General features: G+C 51.9%; 2 protein-coding genes across 10 annotated transcripts in view; one reads left to right on the top strand and one right to left on the bottom strand.

Annotated features, from left to right (window-relative positions):
• Nucleotides 1–27,304, top strand: part of LOC118173339 — a 57,871-nt gene that overhangs the window by 19,301 nt on the left and 11,266 nt on the right. For 2 of the 9 annotated variants that reach the window (XR_004754134.1, XR_004754131.1), the window contains exons 6-12: nucleotides 2,452–2,541; nucleotides 11,320–11,421; nucleotides 11,580–11,781; nucleotides 12,133–12,274; nucleotides 19,860–19,997; nucleotides 23,308–23,360; nucleotides 24,129–24,259. Coding sequence is in view for 1 of the 9 variants with exons in the window: in XM_035337819.1 (XP_035193710.1) it covers nucleotides 19,184–19,266; nucleotides 19,860–19,997 (221 nt within the window). In the remaining 8 variants the exon portion in view is untranslated. Of the gene's footprint in view, nucleotides 1–2,451; nucleotides 2,542–6,887; nucleotides 10,317–11,319; nucleotides 11,422–11,545; nucleotides 11,782–12,132; nucleotides 12,275–19,181; nucleotides 19,267–19,859; nucleotides 19,998–23,307; nucleotides 23,361–24,128; nucleotides 25,998–27,304 lie in introns of those variants that run through there. The other 7 variants (XR_004754135.1, XR_004754136.1, XR_004754133.1 and 4 more) reach the window with 6 other exon arrangements.
• DNAJB8 (DnaJ heat shock protein family (Hsp40) member B8) lies at nucleotides 4,683–5,633 on the bottom strand. The gene has a single exon (XM_035337818.1). The coding sequence runs from the start codon at nucleotides 5,493–5,495 to the stop codon at nucleotides 4,821–4,823; it is 675 nt and encodes a 224-aa protein (XP_035193709.1). The 5' UTR covers nucleotides 5,496–5,633; the 3' UTR covers nucleotides 4,683–4,820.

Genomic DNA, 27,304 nt, shown 5'->3' with positions numbered 1-27,304 from the left:
GATGGTTGCCTGCTTCTTGATGGTTGGTTGCTTCTCTTGGGTTGGTCAGATGGCTGCTGCCCGAATGGCCTAGCTCCTTGCCCCAGGCACCTTGCCAGTGTCTGCAGGCCCTCAAATCTCTCCCCCAGCCACCTCCCCTTGCAAGCACCTTGCAAACGTGCTCTTTTCTTCCCTCCCACACACTCCCAGCAGAAAAACAGCATCTGTAGGAACCGTGCGTGCCGTGCCTGCGTGCTCTGCCTCGCGGTGCTGCCCTGCCCGAGCTGGTGACCCCCAGCGGGGTGCAGGAGCCACTGGTGGCTGCGAGCCCGCGCTGCCCTGCATCCCGCCGGCACGGCGTGCGTGTCCCGAGCAGTCCCAGCACGAGCCTGGCATCCGCAGGGCTGCGATCCAGGCCAGAGAAGCTGCACAAAACAAACCGGCTGTGACACTGCGGCAGCGCGCTCGAGCCTCTCCGGCTTGACACCGCATCGTTGTATATTGATGCCATGACACCAGCGCTCAAAATAGCACCGGGACAATTTGATTTCCTGCAGATCTCAGGATGGGGTCATAAAAACGGAGACTGTTCTGGAGAAATGGGATAGGGTGGAAATGTTTGTAGTGACATCACAGCCGCTTCCATGCCAATGGCCTCCTACTGCTGCAAACATGTGATTGTGATTTTGTTGCACGCTCCATCAGAAGAGAGCCAGGCTGGCCGGGGAGGGAGAGGGAGGAGAAGGGACGGAAATATTCAGTTCTTGTATCTTGATTCAAATATCTGACAATAGCCTTGCAGCCTAGGGTGCTGAGTGATCAGGAGTGGGGCTGTGGGGCTGCTGCCAGATCAGGGGAGCCCAGGGGTTTGCAGAGCCTGACTGGGGGCTGGATAAGGACCTTTGGCTTTGTGGCAGAGGATGCTGCTCTGCATTGGGGTGCTTCGTTGGAGAGTTGGGTGGTCTCCTCGTGCTCGCTCTTCCCCACTGGTCCCAGTTGCATTTAACGTCACTCTCCTTGGCGAAAACAACCTCCAGGCCTGAAATATGGCTGCAAAAGCCACCGCATGGCTGTTGTCTTTTAGGGGATCATGCTGTGGAAGAGGAACAGATCCCAGTCCTGGAGCTTCACCCACAGAGCAGGGAGCAGCAGCGAGGGGTTTTAGAAGCTGGGTGCAGAGGAGGGAAAAAGGGAGAAAGGAGATGGGGAGAGGAGAGAAACAGAGGTCAGCCCAAAAGGGAAAAGTAGTCTGTGTCTGAAGGAGTTCGTGGGAGGAAACCTCGTGGGAGGAAACCTCGTAGGAGGAAACCTCTCTTTCATTGCCCCACAAAGGGCTCTGGTGGCTGCAGAGCCCAGCTCGGAGCAGTATCTGCAGGGGGATGGGGCAGTGAAGGGATCTGGTTAATGCAGCCCTCCATCCGATTAGGCTGTCAGAAAACCAAACCGCTTCCATCACCGTCCGAGGAGAGACCCGCTCCCTGCTTAATGTGCTCGCGGTCCCGTCGTTGCCACTCCAGGGAGCAGGGCCACCGCCACCGCAGTGTGCAGCAGGCTGTGAGTTTAAAATCCTATTAGGCAGAGACTAACAGTTGCAAAAAGAAAGCAGGTATCCCCTAGTGGGGATTTAAAGATGTTTAGACATAATTGGATTTTCCAAGCAGATGTCATTATTGTTAAACCGTTGCCCACTTGATATGTTCAAGTTGTTGGCTGTAATTGCTAAAATTAGCAGGTCTGTATGGAGCAAAGGTCAGTCGGTTAATATTGTGATTTAGTATTTTATGAAGTAATTCCAAATGCTTTTATGTATGTTTTTGTTTTTGCAGCCTAAGCCCACATTAAAGTAGTTGTGGGGCCTGCTAATAAAATAATGACTCAGTCTCTCCGAGCCGGCTGCTGGCCGGGCTCGAGCCGCCTCCGCTGCGCGTTCCTCCTGCTGCTGCCAGGGCTGGGCGCCTGGGGCTGTCCTAGGGCAGGAGCCCTCCAAGTGGCCCCCGACCTGCTCCCTGCAAGCAGAGCTGGTGCTTGAAACCAACCCCTTACAGCCTGCGGTGGCTGAGAAAAAGTTCAGCCACCAGAGCCATTGGTCCTCATGGTGGGTCAGCTGCGCGTGCGAGCACCTTCATTGAACGCCCCTGAAGGACGCACTGCTGGCCTTGCAGGTCCCAAAACACAGCCTTTTTACAGGGAAGGTACATGTCTGGAAGAGCCTGTCCTGGGACAGGCAAGGGTTTACTTCCAAGGCCACGTTGAAAGGTTTGCAGAGGTTCATTTATTTTTGTAACACGGGCATAACCCATTTCCATGGATGGTTTGGGTACACCTGGCAGATTTCCTGCTATGGCAGGAATGCAGAACTTTGATAATGCAGTCTGACCTGCTTCCTTAGCACCAGCGCTTTATGGATATTTTTTTTTTTCCCCTTTTACTTTTCTTTTTTTTTCTTTTTAATCTCAAATCTTTTGCTTACAGAATGTGCTGAGAAGTGTTTTGTGGCCTGCAGTGCACATAGAGATGTGGAAGAGGAGATCTCCAGGTCGTCCTGGACCCAACACTTACCAGGTGAGCAAACTTGGGTCTCTTTCTGACCCATGTACCAATATTTCTAATAGCAAGTTTTGGTGTGTGCAGCTGCCACAGGAGCGCTGTGCTGAGGCAGAAGGTTATGGAAACGATCTGAGCAAGGGATGAGAGAAGGAGGTGTTCACTCTTAGATGCTGCCTTACATACTGCTACAAGGAGGGAATTGGTGACCCAAGCAGGCCAGGTCTAAGACGTAGATCTGTGTATCTTGATCACAGATCAAGAAATCTTGATGGATGTGCACTAAAATATCACATTAGGGGTGAGATTGAAGCAAAGTTTCAGCCCTAGCAAGCTGAAAAGGTTGTGGAGCTGGGAATTCAACTCTGGTCCAGATTTCAAAACATGCTATTTTGATCAAAGCCCATTTCAGTTTCCGATCCAAAATGTGCATTTTTTTTAAACCTTGAACTTCCTCTAAAGTAACGTAAGGTAAATTCAAATGGTCATCTCACATGAACACAGTGTCCACATAGGGAATGTTGGTAGAAGTGTTTTCTTGTTTGCTATGACCAAAATCATCATCTGCTTGCACCAAACCCACAAATTCTTTGTGAACCCCAGAGTCCCAGTGCCTGCAGGGCTCCTCACGGCTCCCAGACCATGGAGAAGCAGCAGACGTGGATCACCCCACTGGCTGTCCCTGCTCCCATCACTGCTGGCTTCCCTCTGTAAACCCACCATGCCCTTAGGCTTCTCCTTGCCTCCCAGTGCTGTGCCCTTTTCTTATGGGAAAGGGGCTCACAGGGACTTAAGAGCCCTTGATAAAACAAATGCAGTTTTGTTCTGTTTTTCCAAGCTGAACATGGCATCGGTTTGCTAAGGAAGACAATTTATGCTATGTTTTTCTTTTCAAAATAAAAGGTTTCGATTAAGTCATGGCAGTATCCTGGCTAATTTAACTTAGTGTTGGGAGCCCTTTATGAATATCACTACCTCGCAGTCCCCTTCAAAGCATGGGAGTCTGTTATTGCCATTTTACAGCAGAGGAAACAGATGCAAAGACCTGCCCAAACACAGGCAGCAATTGCAATCTGGATTACAGTCCCTGAAAATTTCCCTGAAAGCTAGTTCTGCTCTCCAGGGAGACATCAATGGGCAGGACAAGCTGGGAAACTCAAGGGGACGTAGCATGGGACCGAAAATGAAAGGCGTGTAGGATTTTAAATGCCTAAGGTGATCTGGCCAAGCAAGAAACAAGGCTCAGTGGTTCATGTCAGCACAGGGGAGGGCAGAAACGTGGGGAGCGCGTTCCTCAGCTCAGTGGAGGATGAAAGCAGCATGCTGCCAGGCTGTGCAAGAAATGCATTGTGAGCTGGCTCTTGCAGCTGTGAGCAAGACAATGAGGATGGTAAAGTACCATCTAACTCCCCGCATCCAGCTTTGCACAAAGAGGGAGCTAAATTGAGCCCCCTGGAATCTGTTTGCTCGTGGTTTGAATTTAGCTGGCTTTGTCTGAACAACTCCAAGCAGAAAGGGACCATAGGTTGTCCCAGTCCAAGACCCAAATTCACCTTCTCCCTACTTGCTTTCAGCCTCTGAGCTACCCAGGGGTCTCCAGTCATAGTTTGCAGGGCGTTCTCAAGAAACGCATCGTTTCCCTTCATGGTCTATAAGGAACAACATTTTATTCCTTCTGTTCCTCACTGAAGTCTTCCTTTGTGTTTTTTTTTTTTTTCTCCTGTGGCAGTCCCTCTCTTCTGGGCTCTGCCTGACCCACTGAGCCTCCCTCACTTCCTTGCCTGTATACAAAATCTGTTGCCAATGAGTACGGCCCTTGTGTGCCAATGCCCAAAGGCAGGACAGCCTTCGCTCAGCCTCAGGGCTGTGCATGAGGGTCAGACAAGAGTCTTTATTCTTCCAGCCAGCAGACTTCAACACTGGCGAAAGGGTCTGCTTCAAGGGGTGGGAAGAGGGCCTGTAGCCTGTTATGGGCTCATTTACCCTTTCACCAACCAGCCCATCTCTTCTTGCTCTACTAGATAACTTGGTCTATTTGACAAACCATGTGTATTTACTGTACCTGCTTACTGAACAAGCAGTGTGTATCGCCTTACACCGGGTTAGTACAGCCCCCCTCCTTAGTTTAGCATAAGTTCTTATCTTTACCTGTCAAGTATTTGTTCCAGGCCATTGAGAAGCTGGCATCGGTTGTGTCATGAACTCAGCATTTATTAATACTGCTCATAATAGATCCCATCCGCTGAGCAATGAGGGCATGTCCCACAGCTTGCAGTTGGTGCATGTGCTGGGGGACATTATAATTTCAGGTGGTCTCTTCCATTTATCGTCACAGACCTCAAATGGCCATCTTCTTCCACTTCTATTCTCTCCTGCCCGTTCTCGATGATTTTCCGGGTGGTGACCCTCTTGCCGTTGATCCCTTCAGTAGTAGTTAAGACTGATCTGAAACTGTGTGGCTTAGCCATGTCCTCAGCAAAGGAGAAGGTGGGCTGCTCCCTGGGGCTGAATGGATTAAATGGCATGAAAGACTGCACGAAGTCAGAAAACAAATGGGAGCAGCTTCCTCTTCCACTTGGACCGTGCTTGTGTTCATCACCGTTTCTGATGTTGTCAAATGGGTCCCAAAAAACATGCACAAAGGGATCCATCCCTCCAAAGAAATCCCTAAAGATCTCATTGGGGTCTTGGAATACATAAGTGGCATCAAAGAAGCTGTTATGGCCCATTGAGGGACTTCTTGCTCTGTGGGATCTGCGCTCCTTCACAGACCTGTCATAGAGCGACCGTTTCTGAGGGTCAGACAAAACCTCGTACGCCTCAGCGATAGCTTTAAATTTCTTTTCGGCTTCCTCCTTGTTGCTGGGATTCTTATCAGGATGCCATTGTAGTGCGAGCCTGCGGTAGGATTTCCTAATGTCATCCTGGGAGGCGTTTTTTTGCAGTCCAAGGACTTTGTAGTAGTCCACCATCTCAGAAGTGAGGTGAGGCTGTTTGGAAGTTGCCTGGTGCCTCTCTCCCACAAAGGATTTGAAGCCTGGGGGTGCCCAGCTTCCAGACAACTGGACACCCGCTGCCACTGTGTGCCTCGGGGACAGGCGGACGCTCAGTTCACCCCTTGCTCCGCTCCGTCCTGTGGTGTTACAGGAGGCAAGTCCCGTAAAAACAGCCTTTTTTTGAAGCCTGCTGTTCCCAAATCATGGGATTATGACCTCAGAGGGGGCTCAGCCAACCACTGCTCGGCTGGTCTGACTTCATTCTGGGGCGGAATGGGTTGTCACCGGCCTTGCATTTTCAAGCAGATGTCGTACACGTGTTGTGGTCACCCCATGGGACTGTGGTATGGCAGCTGGGTCGTACGGCTTCGTCAGCTCGGTTTCTGCCTGTACCTGCCCAAAGGTGGGATTCTCAGATACGCACCGCGCTTTCGTGTGCCGTCCAGGGAAGCGTTGTGCAGTCAGGTCATCTTACACCCACAGGGTGTTATTACCCCATGGCAGCAGCCATAGGAAAGCTGTCTGCAGTTTGGCTTCCCACAGTTTGGGAAGAGTGTTGATAAGTTGGATAAGGCTCAGGGAAGATCCATAAAATGTAATTAAAGATTTGGAAAACATGCTCTGGAGTGATATATTCAGGGAATGTTTCTCGGTATTGAGAGGAAGTTCAACATTAGCTTCATCCTAACCTCTAAGAACATGAATGGGAACAGACCTTCTATGGTACAGGGATCTTCAGACTCTCAGGGAAGGCAGCTGGAAGGTGGCCCTAGCAAATTCAAACTCCAGAAATGTTGCACGTCCTTCTGCATGAAGGTAGTGAATCACTGGAACCCTCCTCGTGTGGCCATTTTTAAACCCAGAGTGGACCTTTTACCTAACCTCCTGATTAGATTACCATTATGGTCCCTTCTGAATTTATAGCCAAGCCTAATGCTTGATGAAGAGCTTAACTCCCTTGTTAGTACCAAAAATAAATGCTCAGGATGAAGTTTATTGGCAATGTCAGCCTCTTTTCTTTGTGCTTTTTAGGTGTTGGCCCCAGGTGCATGCACGTACACAGGGATGCCACATGAGCTCAGTACAGACAGGTTCAGCCTGCGGAGCTGAGCTTTGCCGATCCGGTGTTTGGCTATCCTGCATCTGTTTGTGTTCCCTGCATTTACCATTCCTGTGGAAATAACATACCTCCACAGGGAGTCGTTGCAGGAAGGAGGTCTCCAAGGAAGTGCCAGTAACAAGAACTTGGCTGCCTGTAACCCTGTTGTAAACACCTACTAGTGTTGCAGATCGCTGCCCTCGTTTCCATCATCCAGCACCTGGGGAAGGAGTCGAGAGCTGGCTGTATGATGAGCCAAAGGGCTCGTTCATTTTGGCTGGTGGTTTGTTTTTTTTTTATGACTGTCTATGGGACTTGAGGGCGATTTGAGCTTGCCACCCAAAGGTGCAGCAGCTCCTCGCCATGCCACCATGGTCTGTTTGCAGATGCTTGGCAGACGTTTTGAAAGCAATTGCTGTTCCTGCTCTCCGCTACCCAGAAGGGAAAATGGGACATGAGAGGCAGGTGGGAGGCCTGTTGGAGAGGCTCCCAGGCCAGTTATCTGCTGCAGGGAGCAGGGCTGTGCACAGAAGGGAGGAGGTGACTCTGCCTTGGGCTGTCTCCTTGCAAAGCATCTCCTCCCCGAGCTGCTTTGATGATGAGTGCCCATCTCAGACTGGCTGGCGCACTGGATTATCTGTCTTGGATTTAGTGCATCCTACCCATCTGAAACATAGGGAATGGTTTTTCTCCTGTCATCCCAGAGTGGGGGACTCTCACTGCCTGTCTGTCTGCTGCCTGCAGCAGGCGTCAGACATTAGCAGCCATTCGGCAGGGGCCACTGCTGTGAGCCTAAAGAGTCTGCGAGGAAGAGAGAAAGGGTTGAGGAGAGATGGGGAAAAAGGGAAATGAGAGAGACGTGCACGCTTCAAGTAACTCGACCCAAACTAGCCTGGCAGCCCCATCCCTAGAAACCAAGGCTTTGAAATGAGAAATGTTTTTCGTATCTTAAATCTCAAGTACAAACAATAAAAACCAGCCTAGACTGTGTTCTTTGAAGAGAAAGTACGAGTGACCTGAACAGTGGTTATCAGCAGCGTCATTAAGATAAACCCTTAACATGATTTAAAGCATCCGAAACTGAAGGCAGCACTTTCAGATACTAACAAAATGGTCTGACATTGGGGATGAAAATCAATAGTAATCTGATGTCACTAAAAATACTCAAAAGTGTCCCATGGCTGATGGAGGTGAGATTAGTGTAAATATTTGTATTCTAATCAGTGGCACGCGAGGGCTGGAGGCGGCCTTTCTGTCTATTTAATTAATGGAGTGGCTTTTTAAAAGGATCCTAATCATATGTGATTGTATCTGCTTATCAACATTTTTGCTAATTAGATGATATGGAGGCAGTCACTCTGCTAATTCCCTCATCCAAACAGCATATCCTGCACAGATAAAGTACAGTCTCTTTTTAATAAGAAACAATCATGAGACAGACTAACCTTAATGGTGCTTATTATCCGAGGATCTTTGGGATTTTCTCTTCTACCCACCCCCCTCCTTCCTTTTCCTCCGGTCGCTGCTTCAGTATGCCAGATGGATGCGGATGTGGTGGTCCCTGTCCACCCGTGCTCCAGGCACCACCACGTCTCCCTCTTCCCTCCCAGCCAGGCGTCAGGCTGGCATCAGGCTGCAAGGGCAGGGGGGTTGAGTAGGTGGGGATGGGGAAGAAAACACTGGGCACCCGGGAGCAAAATTCCCCAAGATTTTGGTACCTGGACCACTGCTGACCCCATATTTGTGGCCCCCATCACTGATCTTGCTCTTGATACCCTAAAATGAACTGGTCCAGAAAGGAGTGAGCATCTCTGAGATGTGGATATTTTCTTGTATTATTGTTGTTGCTGTTGTTGTTATAGTTTCTCCTGTTTTAAAAGGGACTGGGGACGAAGGGAGGTCTCCCTGAGTATTTTCTTGCCAGCCCCGTTGATCTCATGACAAGGCTGGGTTTCTTTTATCTAAAACATGAGCCGGAGACATTTGTTCCAAGTCCTTTGGCTATCCAAACAAACACAGGTCACGCTTCACCCCGCCAGTCGGGCTGTCATCAGCTGCCTCCCCCCAGGGCAGCCCCACTCTCCCCCTGCCTGCTCCCAGAGTCTGGCGGGGATGGGCAAGTGAGCCTGACCTCCTGGTGGGGGGACAGAGGGACCTGCTTGCCTCCAGGAGGAAGTTTGGGACTGAAATTCTGTCACCCCAGGATCATCTGGGTGCACTGGAGGAGAGAGGAGGTAGGTGCCTGGTGTTTAGTCTGGGGAGGTTGTTTGCTGTTTTTGTAGCTGTGGGTGTTGAGCAAAAAAGGCTTGAATGGTGTGGATTCCTGCCTCTGCAGGCTGGAGGGAGGGCCAGTGTGTCCTCAGTGCTGAGGCCGGCGGCAGGACGGACATGGGACAGCTCTGGGGAGCGCTGCCTGGGAGAGACCTGGGGGCTGGAAGGACGGAGCTGAAGGAGGACCCAAAGAACTGGGTCTGGTTCCAGCTTTTCTGAGCCTTGAGGCTGAACCCAAGGATTGGGCAAGAGGACACAGATTCTGGGTGGTGGTTAAGGGCAGGAACCTCCCCAGAACTGCCATTTTTTGAGATAAGAAGCCAAAGGGGAGGCCTGATCCTACTTAGTGGAGTCAAGGGCCCTGGCATGTTTTTGATGTTACATCATGCCCAGGGCAAGACCTTACTCCAGTCTTGGAAAGCATGAGCAGTGATGTAACTTGTCTCCACGGACTCTGATCCCAGCAGAATTCAGAGCACTTCAGTTTCATTGCCTGGGTCATCTCCATGTGTCATCTACAATATTCTCACCCAGGCGTGGCTCCGCTGAGGTTGCACTCAGCGGTAGGGTTGGCTGGTCCTTCTGCTATTCCTGCTCTTTGGCACGGTCCCGAACCTCCCTTCCTCTCTCTTCCACGCTCAGGAATTCATGCAATATTGACCGCCTTCCCGGAGTCGGTTCTTGTTGCCAGTTCCATGGCTGAGGTCTACAGCTCGAAAAGAGGTGGGTCCTCTGGGCCAAGGATTGCATCGCGAGCCGTTGAGTCCTGGGGCTTAACGAGGCACAGATAAGCAGCGTGCTTATCAGGAGCCCGCCGCCGGGGTACCTGCTCCAGCCCCATCATGAGCGAACATGTTTTTACCACCCAGCTGCAGGGAGCCGGGAGCGTGCGCGCGGCCGGGCAGTGCGGCTCAGCCGGTGCGTGGTAACTCGTGAAGCCACAGCGACTTTATCACTTCGCAACATCCATACATAGCCACAGCCTCGAGTCTTCTCAGGGGAAGAAAGGATGATGAGTTACTGTCCTGGGATTTTCGCTCTGTCTCCAGTCAGTGGGAAGTGGTATGCGGAGCATTCATTTAATAAACCAGAGGGGAAAAGCTGTAGATCAGCTTCTCATTATTTCAGTGCTGGCTCACGCCATCGCTTGGGTTTGTGCCTGACAGTTCAGTGTGTTATTTGAGGCCACTCGAGCATTCTGCAGAAATGATGCCACCCTCTCCTTAAAGTGTGGGGTTTGTCCAAGCAGGGAGGGCCTGCCTCCCTTAGTAGTTTTTTTGGTGCCAATTTCATATCAATTTTAGGTCTCAGTGTGCAAAGGAGGTGCCCACTTTGGAGACTGGTTCCTGCTGAGAGCCACTGCTCCACAGGAAACCTTCTGGAGATGGTTGTCGTGGTCTGAGACCTCTGGAGTAAAGCAACTCTAGGTGGGTAAAATGCACCCGTGGGGCAAGTTTGCAGGAGGTGGGGGGGGGGGTCCCAAGTGGTGCAAGATTTAGTTGGTGATGTTCACATAGACCTGGTGCCCATCATTAAGGAAAGCATCCCCCTCCTCTAGAAGATAGCAGAGGTAGGGGATCACTGCAAGTGTTTGCCCCCTGATATTTGTTGATGTCTTATAACTGTCCAGGAAGGGGGGGCCTGGGCAATCAAGGTGGCGGGTAGGGAACCAGCTGGTTACCAGTGGCTTTACTGGGAGCGAGGAACAGGAGGAGACCCTACCATGAAGCTGTCAGGAGACAAGTTCTGGTTCTGGCTCTGCCTATGGGCTCTTCTTAGACAGGGCTGTGGGGAACAGTGAAATTTCCACACTGCATCAGCAAAGGTTTAGTCCAAGTTTATTGCCGAGATTAAAAGACTGGAGAATATAAATTGTAAATGTGATGACTTAAGAGCTCATAAATTCAGTATACAACCCCATTCCAGAGAGCTCGAGAGCAGTGTGGACATGCTGCCTTGGGCTCACAAGTTCCTTGCTACCAGTGCCCAAACCCATGGTCTCCAAAGAGCCCTTCTGCCCTGCCCTGGCTCCCCGGCCGGTGTGTGTGCACGTGTGCTTGTGAGCACTCCTGCACGCTGCCCGTCCTCTCTGTGCACACTGGGGTTTTGCAGCCTACCTACAGCTGTGGCCAAGCTGCTGCTGCTTCAGGCACCAGCAGTTCTGGAGCAGCATTTGCCCCATGTGCAGTCTGGGAGCAATCAGAGGTCTTGAAGGGGATGTCGCATCCCCCTGGAGGAAGGGTGGTCACCTCTCTCTGAAGACCCATTTGCATTTACCTGGGGCCCGAGTATCCTTGCCTATTGCTTGAAAGTAGCTCCATGGTCTCACCCATGTTCTCGTGTGTGGTGTCATGCATGGAGCCTGCTGAAGCAGCATTGCCTGTTTGAGCTGCCAGAGTGGGAAAGATGAAGGTTTCTACTAATCCACAGGTCCTTCCACCAGCTTTCTGCATAGAGCTGGATGACCCCTGCGAGCAGAGGGCTGAGGAGAGCTCTGTGGAGGAGCAGTGAACATGCCGGGCTGTTTCAGGGGTGAGCTGTGATGAGGTCATGCTGGGTCATGGTGGTCACTGAGTTTGTCCAGTACAGGTTTCCTTGAATAACTGGCTTAGGTGTAAACAACTATGGCATTATGTCTTTTCCCTGCTTCTCCAAGAACGATGGAGAGTTAGAAACTGCTGTGCTTCTAGGTCCAGAGTGCACTTCTGGGCTGGCAGCCCTTCCCAGAGCAGAGGTGGGGATGCAGCACCCCGTGCCGACCCGCTGTCCTGCTGGAGCAGAGCTTGTAACCGTGCTGTGAGCAAGCAGAGACAGGCAAATCATGGGGGCACACCAGAAGATGCTATGGGATGCCTTTCTCCCCAGTCAAGCAGATCAAGCAGCCGGCACTCAGTAAGTGTGAGGGGACGAGCTCAGCACGTGGTTGCCGTAGACCTCGCAGTCCCCATCCTTGCACAAGCAGACCCCGACTGTGGTGGCATGTGAGAGTCGGTGTTGTGCACTCAGTTTTGGAGTACTGCTGGTGTGTGTTCATCTTGCAGACCCTCTCTTATCTTATAAGCAACTGGGAAGGGGGAGAGGTTATGTTTTTTAACTTATTCTTAATCGCTGTAAAAACTACACTCCTACCCTGGCTGAAGTCCACCTGGCTCTGCTTGGGTCTGAGACCTTCTCCTCCTGCTTCCCTTCACCCAGACCCTTGGAAACTTTCCACATTTACCCAAAACATTTGCCGCCACTCAGCACCATGGTCCTGGTTTGTGTGACTCACAACAACTGCCCTTTCCTGGACCGGGCTTCTGAATGAGAGGAGGAGAGAGAACGTGTAACAGGCAAGAGCAGATGAAACAGAGATGAAGGAACAAGGGGGAGGAGGAATGCAGAGGTATGTGGCTGCATGTTGTGCTGTGCTTATGCACAAACAGGCAGGCTTATCAACACCCAGATGTAAGCCTCTGCACGTGGTAGTGTCTCCCAAGACAATGGGCGCCCCTCGGCTGGGCAGCGCTGCCGCAGCCGCCCCTCGGATGCTGCAGCGTTATCAGGTTGCAGCAGGCGTTCCCACCCCATTGGGATCGCAGCCCCTGAGCCCACATGAGGCTCTCAGAGCCTCTCCCCCCCCTCCAAGGGGGGACGCAGGTGTCACCCACCGGGGGTGCAGGAGCTGGTGTTGTCCCTGCTCTTTACTGGGGACAACAGCAGAGTGCTGGAGACCTGACCATCTCTTGCCTGGCCTCTCTGAGCACCTGCCTGGTTAAATGTGGGGCAGATGATGCAGAATGGGCCAAAATGGTCATTTCACCCCATGAATTGGGCTGGACCTGGGCTGTGGCATGTGGGGGACATAGCCGGGGGCCTCCTCTCTTTCATTTTCTCCTATATTTTTAAGGAAGGCTCCAAGAGGGAAAAAAAAAAAAAAAAAAAAAAAAAGACATAAAAAACCTTCTTCCTACCTTCACTTCCCAGCACCGAAACGCAATGACCACTAATCTTAACGTGGCTCATAACTGCAAATAGCTCTGGAACTAATTAATTTGACGGTGCCGCGGCTGCCTGCCTCTTTCACCAAAATCAATTAAGGGAGCGCACGTTTCCCCTTCTCCTCCCTCCCCGCTCGGTTTTGCAGAGGGGAGATGGGGCAGCGGGGACCGGCGCCACTTTCCCAGGGCTCCCGAGGGGTGGGAGCACAGCGAAGGGGGATTAGCGAGGTGGAGGGAGAGACGCCGCTTCTGCAAACATGAGCGGGGACGCTCCCCAGGGGCAGGCAGCGGTGGGAAAGCTTGATTGCCACATGCAGCCACGCAGCACCGCGCTCCTCCCTCCCTCCGTCCCCGCTCCCCAAAGACCCCCTGTGAATTGTTATTGCCTGCCGGTGCAGGGGAGAGATCGGCCTTTGGGGTATTTTTTGTTTTTTTAATTGTGTGGGTCATGAGTCCCCTCCAGAAGGGGCTGCGAGGGAGAGGCGGGTGGGAATTTTGGTGCCGGTTCCTTGTTGAGCAAGGGGAGAGGTGTTGCTTAAAAAGGAGCCGGTGAGGAATTTGGGGAGGTGAATTTTGTATTTTGAGGGAGACAGCGGTAGCAATCAGAGCAGGTCCAATGTGGTTTTGGAGGCACCTGGCCTTGGAGGCATAAAACCAGGCTCGAGAATGGAGCCAGAGGGGCTGTGGCTGCCCAGGGCTGGGGGCACAGTGTGAGGCTCTGTACCAGCTCCACAGTGCTTCCCCCAAAAAAACAGCAAGGGCAGGATCCCCAGACAAATGCCTTCCCTCCATGCTCATTCTTCTGTCTCCATTTCTGGGGGAGTTGGGTCAAGCCATGGCAGGGCTCTGTGAGCATGCAGCTCCCCAAAGAGACCCCTTCTGGAATGGGAGGCAACCATCCCCAGGACACTGAGCTGAGACACCTGGGCAAACCGGGTAAAACCTCCCGAGCGTTATTTCTGTAAAAGCCTCCATTTGGCCCATATCACCTCCTCAGATCTCTATTGAAATGCCCTTCTATTAATAAATAACTCTATTCTCCATTACCCCACGTCCACTGCTCACGTTGAAGCAACTGGGAATTTGGGTTTGGTTTTTATAGGCATCAGAAATAGATTTTTATCTTTGTCCAGGGCTCTCCCTCCACCTCCCCAACCTTTGTTCTATTGCACCGAGCCCAGCAGTGGCTGGAAGCATCTCTCCCTGGCGTTGGGCAGGGGAGGACGGGTGCCCAAAGAGCCAGGTCCTTCCCTGTGCACTGATGACCTGTGAGCACATCTCCATAACATGGTGTAAAGCACTCGAGAAGACGGGGAAGAAATTTTGAACGAGGTATATTTAAGAAATTCTGTACCTGAAGTGGTTGGTTCTCAAGGCTTTTTTGGTTTGTTTTGTGAGAGGAGAGTAGTCTGGCTTGGGAAATACCTATAAGGAAACTTCCTTGAATGCAGCCATGATACTGAGCCACTGCATGAGTGTGGGGAAGGTTTTCTTTTTTTAAACTGCGGGTTGCAAACATTCCCTGGAAAATATTTGAGTTTTGAAGTGCATGGGTTGGTTGTGATTGGGAAGGAAAGTCACAGGGCAGTGTTTCTATCCCCGGGTTGGATGGGAGCGCAGTTTCTGGCAGGGAAATCAGTGCATGTAAATTAGGGTTGTGGTTTCCGTGAATACTATCATATATGGATTTGAGGCTGATTTTCCAAGAGCAGTCATGCCAGGAAAACTTGCGCTCTCACATCACCCCAGGCAGCAAACACAAGTGACACAAACATGGTGAGGATGAGTTCCTTTACAACTGCAACTGCTAAAGAAGAAGAAAAAAAAAAAAGTATGCATAAAATCTGCTTTCCCTGCTGTTCCTCCTCCCCTCCCAAATATACCAGAGCGAGCTTCGAGGTTTGGCACCCGTTGGCATGCGGCAGCACAGCACTGCGGGGATCAGCGCCGCGGCCAGCGTGCACCTGGGTGCAGGTAAGGCTGTGGCAGGGTGGGGGCTGGATTCCTTCCCGGCCCCTCTCGGCAAGCAGCTCCTGCCCCGCAGCCCTGCGTGCCTTCGCCCTTATCTCCCCGTGCGAGGCACTGTGATAAGTGTTGTTGGCCGGGAGTTATGCATCCCCTTCGAAGGTGCGCGCATGCAAAATATGCTCCCCTGCTTGAAATGGGAGCCCTCTTGCTACATGTAAGGGCTTAAAGATTTTTATTTTTTTTTAAGAAAAAAATATATTAAATCTCTAAGAAAGTAGAAATGTGTTAACAAATAGTGATGATGATAGTGCTGGTTCTGTATGGACCTTGTCTGCATTACCACAAGCAACCAACCACAGTTGGTTTCTTAAGAGGTAAATATAATCATCTTCCCATGGGGATGTCTAAACCAGGGTACACAGCAGTGACCCGGCTGGTCCGTGCAGTCAGCAGAGGAGAAGATAGCTGGAAAAGTGACACATGGGAGCTCCAGCTGTGACACGGGGCCTCTGGAGCCCAGCCTCCACCACAGGCACAACTCAGCCCCCTTGGCCCCTCGCCGTCCTTGTCCCAGCAGCAACCTCCATCCCCATGGGATGCGGTGCCGGTCCTACTCGAGCAGCACACAGCAGCAATCAGCCAGGATCAGGCTTTCAGAGCTCAGAAGATGCCACTACCTCCTTCCGGGTGTTCATCAAACTCCTGGTTCACGGCTGCTGTCATTTTAAACCCATTTCTTTCCAAGGAATGACTCAGCTCCAGAAAGGAAGGCAGTTATTTTATTTTCTGGGCTCGCAAGGAAAATCTGATGATATATAAAGGGATAGGAGCTCCGTTGCATCTCCCTGACCTCCAGCGCTGGAAGAAGCAGTTCCTCCATCTGTGGCACATCTCCTGTTTTATTAGGCTTGCACATGGGCTAGCTCGCTGCATCGGCCGTCCCATTTTCCACCCGTGCTCTTAGCAGCTCAGGCCAAACCTCTGCAAAGTGCCCAGCCAGCTGGACTTGGAAACCTCCAGACCCAGGCAGTGCTTTCCCATCTCTGTGCCCTGTCCCCCTCCGCCCCCCGCCCAGGGGCCATGGTTTTTTGGGGGAAGCAAACCTCAGCTTCTGTCCCGCATTTCAACTTCCGCGGCCGACATCAAACACATCGCTGCAGCCTGAGCCCCCACGGGCCTGATGGAGGAGCAAAAAGAGAGGGCTGGAGGCAGCAGATCCTAATCTTTATTAAATAAGAACAAAGCTTATGCCGGCTAATGAGAAAAACAAACCGATGAAAGATCCGGCGAGCTCCTCAGAAGGACACAAAGAAATTCTCTCTGAACAAGAGCATGCTAAAAATATTTCCGAATATTTGTTTTGCTGGCGGTGGCTTCACAGGCTCCAAATTTGATGATGCTGCTTCGGGGATTGGCATGGCCATGGCAGCGATTTTGGAGCAGGGTACTTCACAACATGCAGCATCCAGAGCCATGGCAGGGACAGCCGGGATGCGATAGCACCATGAGATGGCGGCCGGTCCCTGTGTGCCACCATTCCTGCAAGGGCAATGGGTTGTTACCATCATTTTGTGCTCACCGTCCTCTTTTGGAGCCCTTGTATGGGGCAGAGATGCTATGGGCACTTGCTCTGGTCTCGCTCCCTTTCTAGATATGGGTCCCTGAGCACGGGGTGCTGAGGTGTGCACTGATGCTAAGCACCCTCTGCGTTCCAGCAGCAGGGATGGCTGGCACAAACTGGGACCACTGGTGGCCTTGTGCAGCTGGAGCCCATGATGTGCCCCAGAGCATCCCGTGACGGCGGGGCCTCAGCAGCTCCAGCTCTCCCCACAGCCTGCACAGTGCCTGCAACCAAACCCTAAACCACGTGGAGTTGGCCGGATAGCACGTGTACCATCACGCCGGGGGGCAGCTATGGGGGCTGCTCAGAAATCCCACACATACCTCACAACCAGCCCCCAGCCCCATCTGTGCTGATCCCCACACCTTGGCCCTGCCCGCCCCTGAACTTGGCTGAAAACATCGCTTCTGAAGGCAAAAGCGACACAGCGACGAGGCCTGCAGTTCCGCCTCTGCCATCGCGGGCCGTGAAACCTCAGCCTCTGCTCTTTTAATGTCCTGTGGCTGAACTTGCTGCCAGCGGGTCAAGGGGAACGTAATTCACTCAGGCTTTGATGCATTTGATACAGTTTGGTGCGAGAAGGGAGGGGGGTGAGGAGGGAAGGACGGGATGAGCAGGGAGATGCTGGAGCCCTCTGCTAGCCCAGGGGGCTCATCCACAGCCAGGGGGGCTCTGGCTGGAGGGGGAGCTCCGCACCCTGGGATCTGTGCGGGCGTTTGTCTGCAGGCCCTGTCTTATCTCCTCCTGCGATGAGCAGATCGGGGAGGGGAGGGCAGCACGTGTGCTCTGCATTGCCTGGAGAGGCCTCCTAATGCTTGGGCAGGGCCAGGGCAGGGGCACAGCTCCCTTTTTCTGGCAGCTCTCATCCCATTTGCATTTCCCTAACACCCTCCTTGGCTCCAAGCTGCATCCTGAGCCCTCCCTGCAGGCCTTTCCCACAGGAAGGGGGCAGATGAGCCCACCTCATACCACAGGGGCATTTTTGGCACGAGAAAGCAGAAGGTACCGATGGCCCAGCTGGCACCAGAGGATGGGGACGGGCTAGTCGTGCAAACCCCATAACGCTGTAACCCCTCTGCCTGCCCCTTCTTGTCAAAGTGACCAGAGGCAGCTGGGGCCCACGTGCCTTTCCGTGTAGGTTTTCTATAGGTATCGGGGTCGTGCGGTGGGCACTGAGGTACAGCAGGAGCCGGCAGTTTTGCAGACAGCCCCTCCTGACAGCAAGGCTTTTGGGCTGCATCCTGCACCTCGCCGCGAGCGCTGGGCCGGAGGCTGGTGCCTCCCAGCACAGGTTGCTTCCCCCCTTGTGTTTTTTTTTTGTGTGTGTGTTTGTTTGTTTGTTGGGTTAGTGTTTTATTTATTTATTTTTCAGGGAGGGGAAACACAGGAAAAGGGCAACATCCCCTATGAGAACCGAGGTGCTCCAGGTTTTGTCTTGTTGACCGGCTGGTGTTTACCAGGAGGAAGCGAAGCGATGTGGCTGCTGCGGTTTCGGTTCTCACTCCACCTCGCTGCTGAGAAACCGGACCTGTGGTTTGCTTGTGGTATTCGGGCGAGGAAAGGTGGTCCTTGGAGCCGACCTGCCCCAGGGGGGCTCTCCCTGCCCTGCAGGGGGGCTGGCAGTGCTGCAGGGGGCTTGGGAAGCAAGGAGGGAAAACCAAGACAGGCCTGCAAGCCCCGCTCCAGTGCATTAATATTCAGCGCAGAGCAAGGGGTGTAAATTCACTGCTATCTCTTCAGAGTTTGCCGTTTATGCCGTTCATTTCACATAGATGTCACTACTGCCTTATGAGCACTCCTCTGAGCCAGCCGCTTAAATGGACCCAGTGCATTATAGTAATGGAGTAACTGTATAAAAACAATGAAATCCAATCTCTTTAAACTGATTTGATGTCTGCCTGAACCACAACATTTCCTGCTAATGGCTTCCTTCATTTTGTAACCGTGATCTCCACCTGATCAGATTACAGCTGTTTTTAATTACAAAGCTAATAGAGTTTGTAGGCAGTGTCGGGCAGACGGCGCATGCCCGGGGCGGAGGGGAGCTGGCGGGGGCTCGGGGTGGCCGTGCTGACACGCTCAGCCCCTCGAGCCGACTGTCACAACACGAGGAGCGGGGGGCAGCCCAGAGGGATGGCGAGAGCTTTTGGCGTGGAGCCAGCTCTGCCTGACGGCAGGCAGCCGGGGCTGAGCTCCTGCTCCAGTCTCGGGGTGCCCGGGAGATTTGTGGTGCACCAAGGTTGGGGGCAAAGGTTGTAGGAAGGAAGGAGAAGGGCAGAACCAGCTTTTTGTGATGGTGTGGCGTGAAAAGAGCAAGGAAAGAGGAAAAGAAATGTAAAGAAAAGAACAAAAAGCTGAATGGGGATGTTGGTGCTCTGCAACTGATGGGGCAGGAAAGAGTATTGCGGATGAGTGACAGTGGAAAAAGCCCTCGAGATTGATGTCTTTCTTATGGGGTGGTGCAGTCAGCTGCAGGGTCGGCTTCCTCTGCCTTGGACCAGGCAGCGAAGCCCCAGGGAGCATCTCTGTGGCTCAGCTTGGTCCCTGTGGCCTTGTTTTGTCCAACGGTTCGTTTGTGTATTGATTGCTCCAACTCCTTGGTTAGGGGTATGGATCAGAGTAGCTGTGGGGAGAGCTATTCCCAAGTGATGCTGGCCAAGGACTTTTGATGCCCAGGAGAAAAATGAAAACAACAAACAAACAACTAAAAAAACGATGTGGTGGGATGGTGGGAGCTGCACACTGCTCACTTTGCCCCACCACTGAGGATGCTCATCCCCTGCTGTCACAACACCAGAGCTGTGCCAGGTGAGGCACCTCCTATAAATGATTTGGAGTCCGCATCAAGAGCACATCAATTATGTACCCTGAGACCTAATTATTTAGCTTGACAGGAGTCTATCGCCTTAATTTCATTGTCTTTTCCGTCTCCCCTTTCACAACAGAGCTGGGGATGATCTGCTAGGCATGGTGCATCATCATGTGTTTCTACTCCTTCCCAGTATTGCCCAAGCTCAGCTGTTTTCCCCTTTCCCTTGATGAATGAGGAAAACAAGCCCCAGATGTGATGCTGGAGGAGCCAGGTGAGGGTCAGGGCTGTGCTGGGCACTGCACTCTGCCTCTGGCCTGGCATTGTGCAGACTTAGGGAGCTTTGGGGGATGTGTTTTAGTGAGCTGGGGTGAGTACTTGTGGCGTACGTTCTTTTTTTCCACCTGGTCACCCACCAGCAGCCTGGCTTGGGATGATGCTGAAAGCCCTCACCAGACGTGCCAGCGCTTCTCCCCTTTCCCCCCTTCTTTCCACCTCTTCCTTCATCTGAACTTTTCAACCCTGTGCCTGGTGCAGATTTTTACAGTAACTCAAGCCTTTGAGAATTGTTAATGCTGTGCTGTTTTCACAGAGATACTGGTGGGCACTGCCAAAATGTTGAGCACCAAGAGCCGGCCGCACACAGACATGACCACGCCATGGGCAGAGCACGGGCAAGGCTCACGCTCGGCAGGATTTCCTCTCCGTGCTATCTCCTCGCTGTGTCTTGGTATGTCTTTGAATTTATTTATTTTTCAAGCCTTAAAACTACCTTTTCCTAAAATAAATAAATGAAACTAATACCAGGAGCCTAGGATTTTAAAGCAACCCTACAATAACAAAGCGGGGTGTGCAGATCAGTTGTCACCAGCAACCGTGCAATAACAAAATAACACACGCAGCCCCACGCAACGGTAAAGCAACCACCGTGTGCTTGGGAGAGAGGAAATATATTTTTCCAGTGCCGAGCTTAACAAGGCATTGTCGAGCTTAACAGAACAAGATGTTGTTGTGCAGTAAATTTGGGGGTCAGGAGGCGGCTGCAGGAACCAAAACACCTTGAGTAACGCGACTTCGGAGTCACGCACGAGGCAGGGTCGTCGGCCACGCAGCAAACGCTGCTTCATCAGCCCGGTTTTAATAGCCTGGCAGAGGAAAAGAAAGCGAGGTTTTGTGATGAAACAGGAAGCTTCCTTGAGTCCTGAAGCCTTTGAAGAATTGTCAAAGGAATGAGAAGGCTGGATGTTTGAAATGGCTCCGGGTTGTGGGGCCGGAGGGGGCAGGGGGACACAGGAGAGAAGCAGTGAGTCCAGACCTTCCCGAGTCCCACACTCTGCTCTTTGTTCCCCTTTTTTTAATTATTTGAGGCTTTTTCGTTGCCTTTCTTTTTTTTGGACGCACACACGCACTCTCTGAGGTTAGCAGGAGTTTTCTCAGTGCAAGCCCCAGTCCTTGCCGGCAGGACCCGCCTGTGGAGCGGCGGCAGGAGCAGCCCTGCCATCCAGGCTCTGCTTGCGCCTGATGTAAAACCACGTGTTTGAGGAAGTGTTTCTGGAGTTTGAAAAGGTCTGGTTAGTTGTTGTTTTTTTTTTTTTAACCTTTTTTAATTTATTTCTGCCCCTTCTATTTTTTTGTGCGCAGCACTGCTGCGTGTCTGCAGAAGCAGCTGGGTGATGCCTCCTGGTCTTCGGTCAGCTGAGAGTTACCAAAGGCAATCCCTGTATGATTTCTGACCCATTTCCTCAGCGTTTGAAATACCAGTGTGCCAAAAAAATGTGGTTCGGTGGTTTAGCTGTTTAACTGGAGGGAATCAGGTTGCCACAAAACTACCGAAGAGCAGCTGGTGAGGGCTGAGTTCAGAGGCACATTGCGTGGCTCTCAAGGGGACCAGCCAGGGCCTGGACCAGCTTCCAGCCAGCTGAAGGCAGGAGCTGGGGAGGATGCCCAGATTTATGACAGCACTGCAGGGATGCCTGCGGACAGCAGGGGATGAGGCTCATTTCCTCGCAAAATCCAGAGCGGGGAGGACCAGCTCTAAGGGAAGGGGGCTCTGCCCTTCCCCAGGCGAAAGCTGCTGGTGATGGGCTGCCTTCCCCCTTGCAGGGTGCCCTTCCCAGTGCCCAGAAATGGCAAGGCGTGAGCACGGGACGGCCGAGAGGGAGCACCCAGCTGCCTGGCGCAGAGGGCAAGCCTGGCTAAGGGAGCCCGCGGGAAGAGCCAAGAGACTGTCATGACACTGAGCTCTCCTCCGTGCTAATTGTACGCTTGGGACCAAATTTAGCCTGGTGCAACTCTGCTGAAGTCACCAGGGATTAATTTGGCCTCTGGTGGCTCCATTGTTTTAGCTAAATGAGTCAGAAGAAGCAGCCTATTCTTATCTGCGCACAGTGGGGCGGTGACAGTAATGGCTCGGCGAGGCAGACCCCAAAAGCAGCGTGACTCGGACCTGGGACTGGGGCTACCATGAGCCGAATGGGGCTGCAAGAGGAAATGTTTTGACGTTTGGGTTATAGATGGAGGCAGGCTCGGTGTGGGCGCGCTGGCGGCGCTCACCGCCACTGCAGGCGGAGGGGAAGGGGGCTGTCAGGTTCCCTGAATATTCGGCGGTGCCGGTTGGAGTTCCTCAATTCTTCGGCTGCCGGAGAGGGAAGCTGTGGCTCTGGAAGGGGCATGTGGTGTCGAAGGGGACTTCACACTGCTTCCCAGCCCAGCAAGAAAGGGAGCCATGGGCTGGAAACAGCCAAAAAGCACTGGGTGCATCCCTTGGCTGCCTGTGCATCCACTGGGTGCAGGGCTTGCACGGAGGTGGAGATGTCCTGGGCAAAAGTGTCAGCTGCTGGCCCAAGGTTTGGTGTGTTTCTGAGCTCCCTCAATTTATGAAAAAGTCAAGATGAGTTGGGAAGTTGTTGGGTTTTTTTTTTTTTTTTTTTTTTTTTTTTCTGCACCATGTAGGGTGCAAGCTGTTTGCAAGCAGAGAGGGATTTGCTGGATGTGCTGCAGAGGCTGCAGGCCTCGGGCAGCCGACATCCAGCCGTGCAGGAGGCTTTGGAGAGGGAAGGTGGCACGGAGCAGGGCATGGCAGTAGGGCTGCAGACCCCCGCCTGTGCCCAACCTCCCTGTTCTGTGCTGTGCCCCCTCAGCAAATAACCACAAAGCCTTCAGTCTCTTTGACCATCAACCCAACCACGGCTGAATATGCTTTAAAATGAGCCCAAAATAATGCCGGGTGGAAAGTGGGGTGCTGCAGCGGGTGCATCCCCAGGGCTGTGCAGGGAGCGGGGCTGCGGCACTATGCAGGAGGCTCTGACCCTGCCCAGGTAACTACATAATGAGCCTCTTGGAATTGCTCCCGTCCCTGCCAAAGGGGTGGGCTCAGGGGATGCTTTTGTTTGCAGTAATGAACCTGTAATTATGCTGCATTTCTTGGTTTTAGCCGCATTTTTTGCGTGTGTGCTGTTCTCTTTGTATTGACAGATTTATGGCCGGGATACCCCGCTGCACCCCGGCCGCCCGGCACTCGGCGGAGACCGGCTGACTGTCGTCTCGGCCAGGCACAGGGTGGGGGCACAGGGCCCTTGCGCTGCCCCCGCCCCCAAAGGGTTAAATAAATACGTTAGAATTAATAAAAACAGCAGAGGCGCCGCCTCTCCAAAAGCCACTGCTTTCAGCAAGGTTAGAGCAAAAAAAATCTTTTGAGCTCCAGGTGAATTAAGGAAGGAAGGGGGGGGAAACAAGTAGTGAACGATTAAAGTGCATAAATAAATAAATAACATACACCAGATTTCAGCTCCGAGGCGCTCAATAAAATTACACTTTGAAATGCAAGGATTAAGCGGGGTAGGTGACAAGGTAACTTTGTTAACAGGCTAATCTCTCGCCTTAACAGAGACAGGGGATTTACATGTGACTGCACAAAACTGCTTTATGGTCTCTTTTTCCAGCTGGAGATGGTAGGAAGGGGGCAGGATGAGATGGGACAGGGCTGGATGCCATTTGTAAGATGCGTTTAAACTGCCTTTTTTTTTTTTTCTTCTTTAAAGCAAGTCTGCAAGGAAATGTGTCGCCAATAATCAGCTGTCTCCAAACAGTTCAGGTAGGCAGTGCTGAAGATGTCATGGGATGATGAATAACTGACTAAAAGCATTGGTGGTGCCATTTTGTCCTTGATGGTTTTATTTTTCTTTTTTTTTAAAAAAAAAAAAAAAAAAAAAAGAAAGAAAGAAAGAAAGAAACAGCAGCATGGGCTATTCAGTACGTTATATCAGGATTTCTTTTTCCTAGAGCCTCCCCTCTGAATTTCAGCATTTTTTCACTCGGGGATGTATGAAATCAAAATCCAGGTGACTTTTTTTTTATTTTTATTTATTTATTTATTTATTTTATTTCAAATGGCCCCTCCGTTCTTTGTGTGCAAAGGGGAAAAAAATGCTTGATTTCTTTAATTTTCTGCCTATTATTAAAATGCAACAGTGATGGGAGAGTGATCCTGAAATGAGACCTGGGTCTACCAGCGTGGGTTTGTTCACCCAAACCCTACAGTGCCCACCCCAGCATGCCAGGGTCCATCCACCCTCCACGCCAGGCGTTGAGCCCCTTGCTTTGCCTTTTAGCTCTCTGAGCACCAGCATGGCTCTCCAGCGCTGGCTGTTAAACCACCCATGGTGAAGCAGGGGGAGATGCGGGGAGCCATCAGAAGTTCAGACCTTCTCCAGGCTTCTTTGTCTCTGGATAAAAACGACAATGAGAAAGCCATCTCCTCCATAATCTTCATTTGAAATCCCACAGAAAGCAGCAGGACGAGCATGTTCTCTGGTTTTAAATAGCTCTGGTGAAAGTATTTATCATGCTGTTTTCATTGCAGCATTGCTGGGGCGTTTGTGCTGGCTGCGCGTGGAAGGACTGATCTTGGAAGGAAACTCCGTGTGAAATCCCCAGCTTGCTCTGCAGATGCACGTGCTGGGCCATTTCTGGACAAGCTTTCAGCTGCCACAGGTGGGTGAAGGTGGTCTCGGCCAGGAGGGCACGGGAGCTGAGGCTTCGATGTGGGGGACTGTGCTCCCCCCAGGCAGGGAGCGATGCCTCTCCACCTGCCTGGTTGCGTGTGCAGCAGGGGAAAGGTGTTTTCACCCACCAGGGCTGTGCACCTCAGCCAAGTGTGACTTTTTAAACATTTTCCAAACCATCAGCCCAAAGAGCCTTCTAACACTGCAAAAAAAAAAATGATGTGGTCGAGCATTTCCCCTCAGCCTCCCAACCTCAGGGTTATGGCCGTTCCCATGCTTCGAGCCACCTTTGCAGCAAGGCGTGTAAAGGCTCAGCAGCATGTGTCCCCAGAATGTCCCACAGGGCAGCTTGTGGGTGACAAAAAAAGTGTCCCCTTGCTGCTGCCATGGGGCCGCGTGGCTGCCGTGTGTCAGGGCTCCTCGGAGGTGCCCTCTGTAAATAGAGGCGGGCTGCTGGCTCTGAGCACCCCGAGCACTTTCCCAGGCACAAATGAAACAGAAAGCATGAGCCACCCGCTTCAAACATCACGTACAATCCCAGCTCTGAAGTTTCTCCATCGTTTCGGCATTAAGACCTATTCAAACCCAGCAGCAGACACTTATTCTGTGCAGGAATCTGACCAATTGTTTCTCTTCCCTCTCTTGTCCTTATACCTTAAATCATTTTGACCTTTAATTGGCCCTAATTTGCCCACAGACGGCCCTGGGACCCTTCAACACATTTGCTTGTAATTGGGTCCCTTTGTTATTTTTCCAGAGAGCCGCTGCTGGTTGTTTCTTTTTGAAAACACTGCGGCGTGTCATTGAGAGCGGGGCCGCTTTTAAATGAGCCCTGCTGGGGGCCAGGAGAGCCCTGTGAAAAGCCCAGCAGAGAGAGACAGGGCTATCTAAACGCAATTATCATATCACTGCGAAAACGTGAGACCAGCCCCAGCTTAAGCAAACACCGCCCGCCCCTCGGCTGCCATCCCACCAGGCCAGGATGTGGCTTGGCGGTGCCTTGGCTTTGGTGGTGCCTTGGCTTTGGCCATTCTGCTTAAATCCACCTCGTTTTGGTGCGTTGCTTTGCAAGCAAGTTGTTCTGGTGCAGCTCCAGGGAGGAATAGGAAAGTCTGGGAGAAAAGCTGTAAAAAAATATAAACTCTGCTGGTGAGCAAACAAACCAGCGCGTCCCGACTCAGGCCCTGCGCGCTATTAATCCGGCTGTGGCCACAGCTTGCCCCTAGCCCCGCTCATAATGTCATCAAGATCTTAACTGTCCAAAGTGAAGTTATAACAGCGAGGGATAATACCGCAGCCAGATAGCATCTGCACTGCCTCCTGCGCTAATGGACGGTTGTTCTGTAACCGAGCCTCCGAGCTCCGCCAGCCCTGCAGCACGGAGACCTCGCTTTAATATTCTCTCCATGCAGACCTTAAAATCAAGTTAAGTTACAGTGCTGTCAAACCTCTGACCACGGGCTGTTGTGTCGATGGTCCTCGTGTCACCAGCTGAGATCGAAGCTGGTGCCCAAGCAGCCGGGAGCTGCTGTGTGAAATCATTTTTAGTACCAGATCCCAAATAAGTTTGCCTTCCGTGGCTTAAAGCATCCATGCGGGCAGCACCCACGGACTGGGTTAGCAAATTACATCTTGCATTGTACAGAAAATTGAGTGAGCAGGGGTAGTAAAAGCTAAGGCTGTGCTTCTGCCCTGCAGAGGGGAGATTTGTACCAGCTCATTCTGTGTGCAGCTCCAGCAAGGAAAAGATGCTGGTCTCCATTAGTGTGTTCGGACACACGATCCTTCCCCTCCAGCTCTGAGTGCCCAGGATTCTTGCATATGTAAATGTTTGTAGAGTCAGGGCTTTGTTTGTAGTGCCTGTTTGCTAATCTAAGTTTATATTTAAGCTTCTGATACTCAGTTCATTTTTTTAATCCATCCATAGTTTTAAGGAAAGGTTTTTAATTTTGTTTTTAGGCAGATACCTGAAATGTTCCTTGTGAGTTCAGTGGCTTGGCTTGGGGTCTCCAGTTTTAAGCAGTGATGGACAATGAGAACTGTGCTGTACACAGACTTAACCTATCCACGTTCCTGACACTCCTTTGTCCCAAGCGTTGCCAGGATGTGCTGCTTCTATCTCAGCATCCCTCATGTCAGACTGTTTTATAGGTCTGTGCTCAGTGCTGACTCTGCAAGCTGAGCCTCTGCCCTGCTTTCAAACAGGGCAAGCACAACAGGGCACACCTGCATCTTCCAGCAATTCCTCCAAGCCCAAAATCTTCCTGGAGGCTTGGACAGAACCAAAGCATCATGCTGGGATAGTAGTCTCTTGGAAGGGGATGGCCATGCCGTGGAAGCCCTCTGACAGCACTGCCTTGGTGTGATCCAGGTTACCCCTCACGGGTAGGGCATGGCAGCACAGGATTTTGTTCCTCCGTGCTCTGACTGTTATGTGTGGAGGAGCAGAGGCCATTGCGTCTCAGGGCTGTCAGTTCAGTGCTAAAAAAACTCTTTCAACAATGTTCTTTTTTAATATTAAAAAAATAGGAAGAATTCATGTTTTTTCAGAATACTCAGTGATGAATTTGGGGAAGCTGGTGGGAGGCCAAGGAGCTCCAGCAGAGTGGAAGTTGGGTGACATTCCTGGGAGTGACCAGGGACGCTTTCAAAGCCATTCCCCCGTCCCTCCCAGCTGCCAGAGCAGAGCGAGAGCCTTGGCGGGCAGTGGAGCCGCTGCCTCCTTTCCTTGCAGCCAGATAAAGAGGACGGACTCTCCTTTTTCAGCCCATTCTGCTCACACAATGGGAGAAGGGGATCAGCGCCAAAATTACAAGTGTGAGCCCTTAATGCATCAGGTTGAACAATGGGCTTCGGAGGCGTCTGCCCTGTCGGAGGAGCAGTACAGCTAGTTCTGACTACCCAGGCCATGGAAAAAAAACTCATTGTCCTGGCAAAACGCTCCCCAGAATGAAAACACCCTCCCCCTCTTTCTTCAGCTTCCTAATGGGAAGCAAAATAACAAACCGGGCCCACAATTAAACAAACATGCCAC

Source organism: Oxyura jamaicensis, chromosome 12 (assembly GCF_011077185.1).
Source record: "Oxyura jamaicensis isolate SHBP4307 breed ruddy duck chromosome 12, BPBGC_Ojam_1.0, whole genome shotgun sequence".
Taxonomy (NCBI): domain Eukaryota; kingdom Metazoa; phylum Chordata; class Aves; order Anseriformes; family Anatidae; genus Oxyura; species Oxyura jamaicensis.
This window is presented reverse-complemented; position numbering and strand designations above follow the sequence as displayed.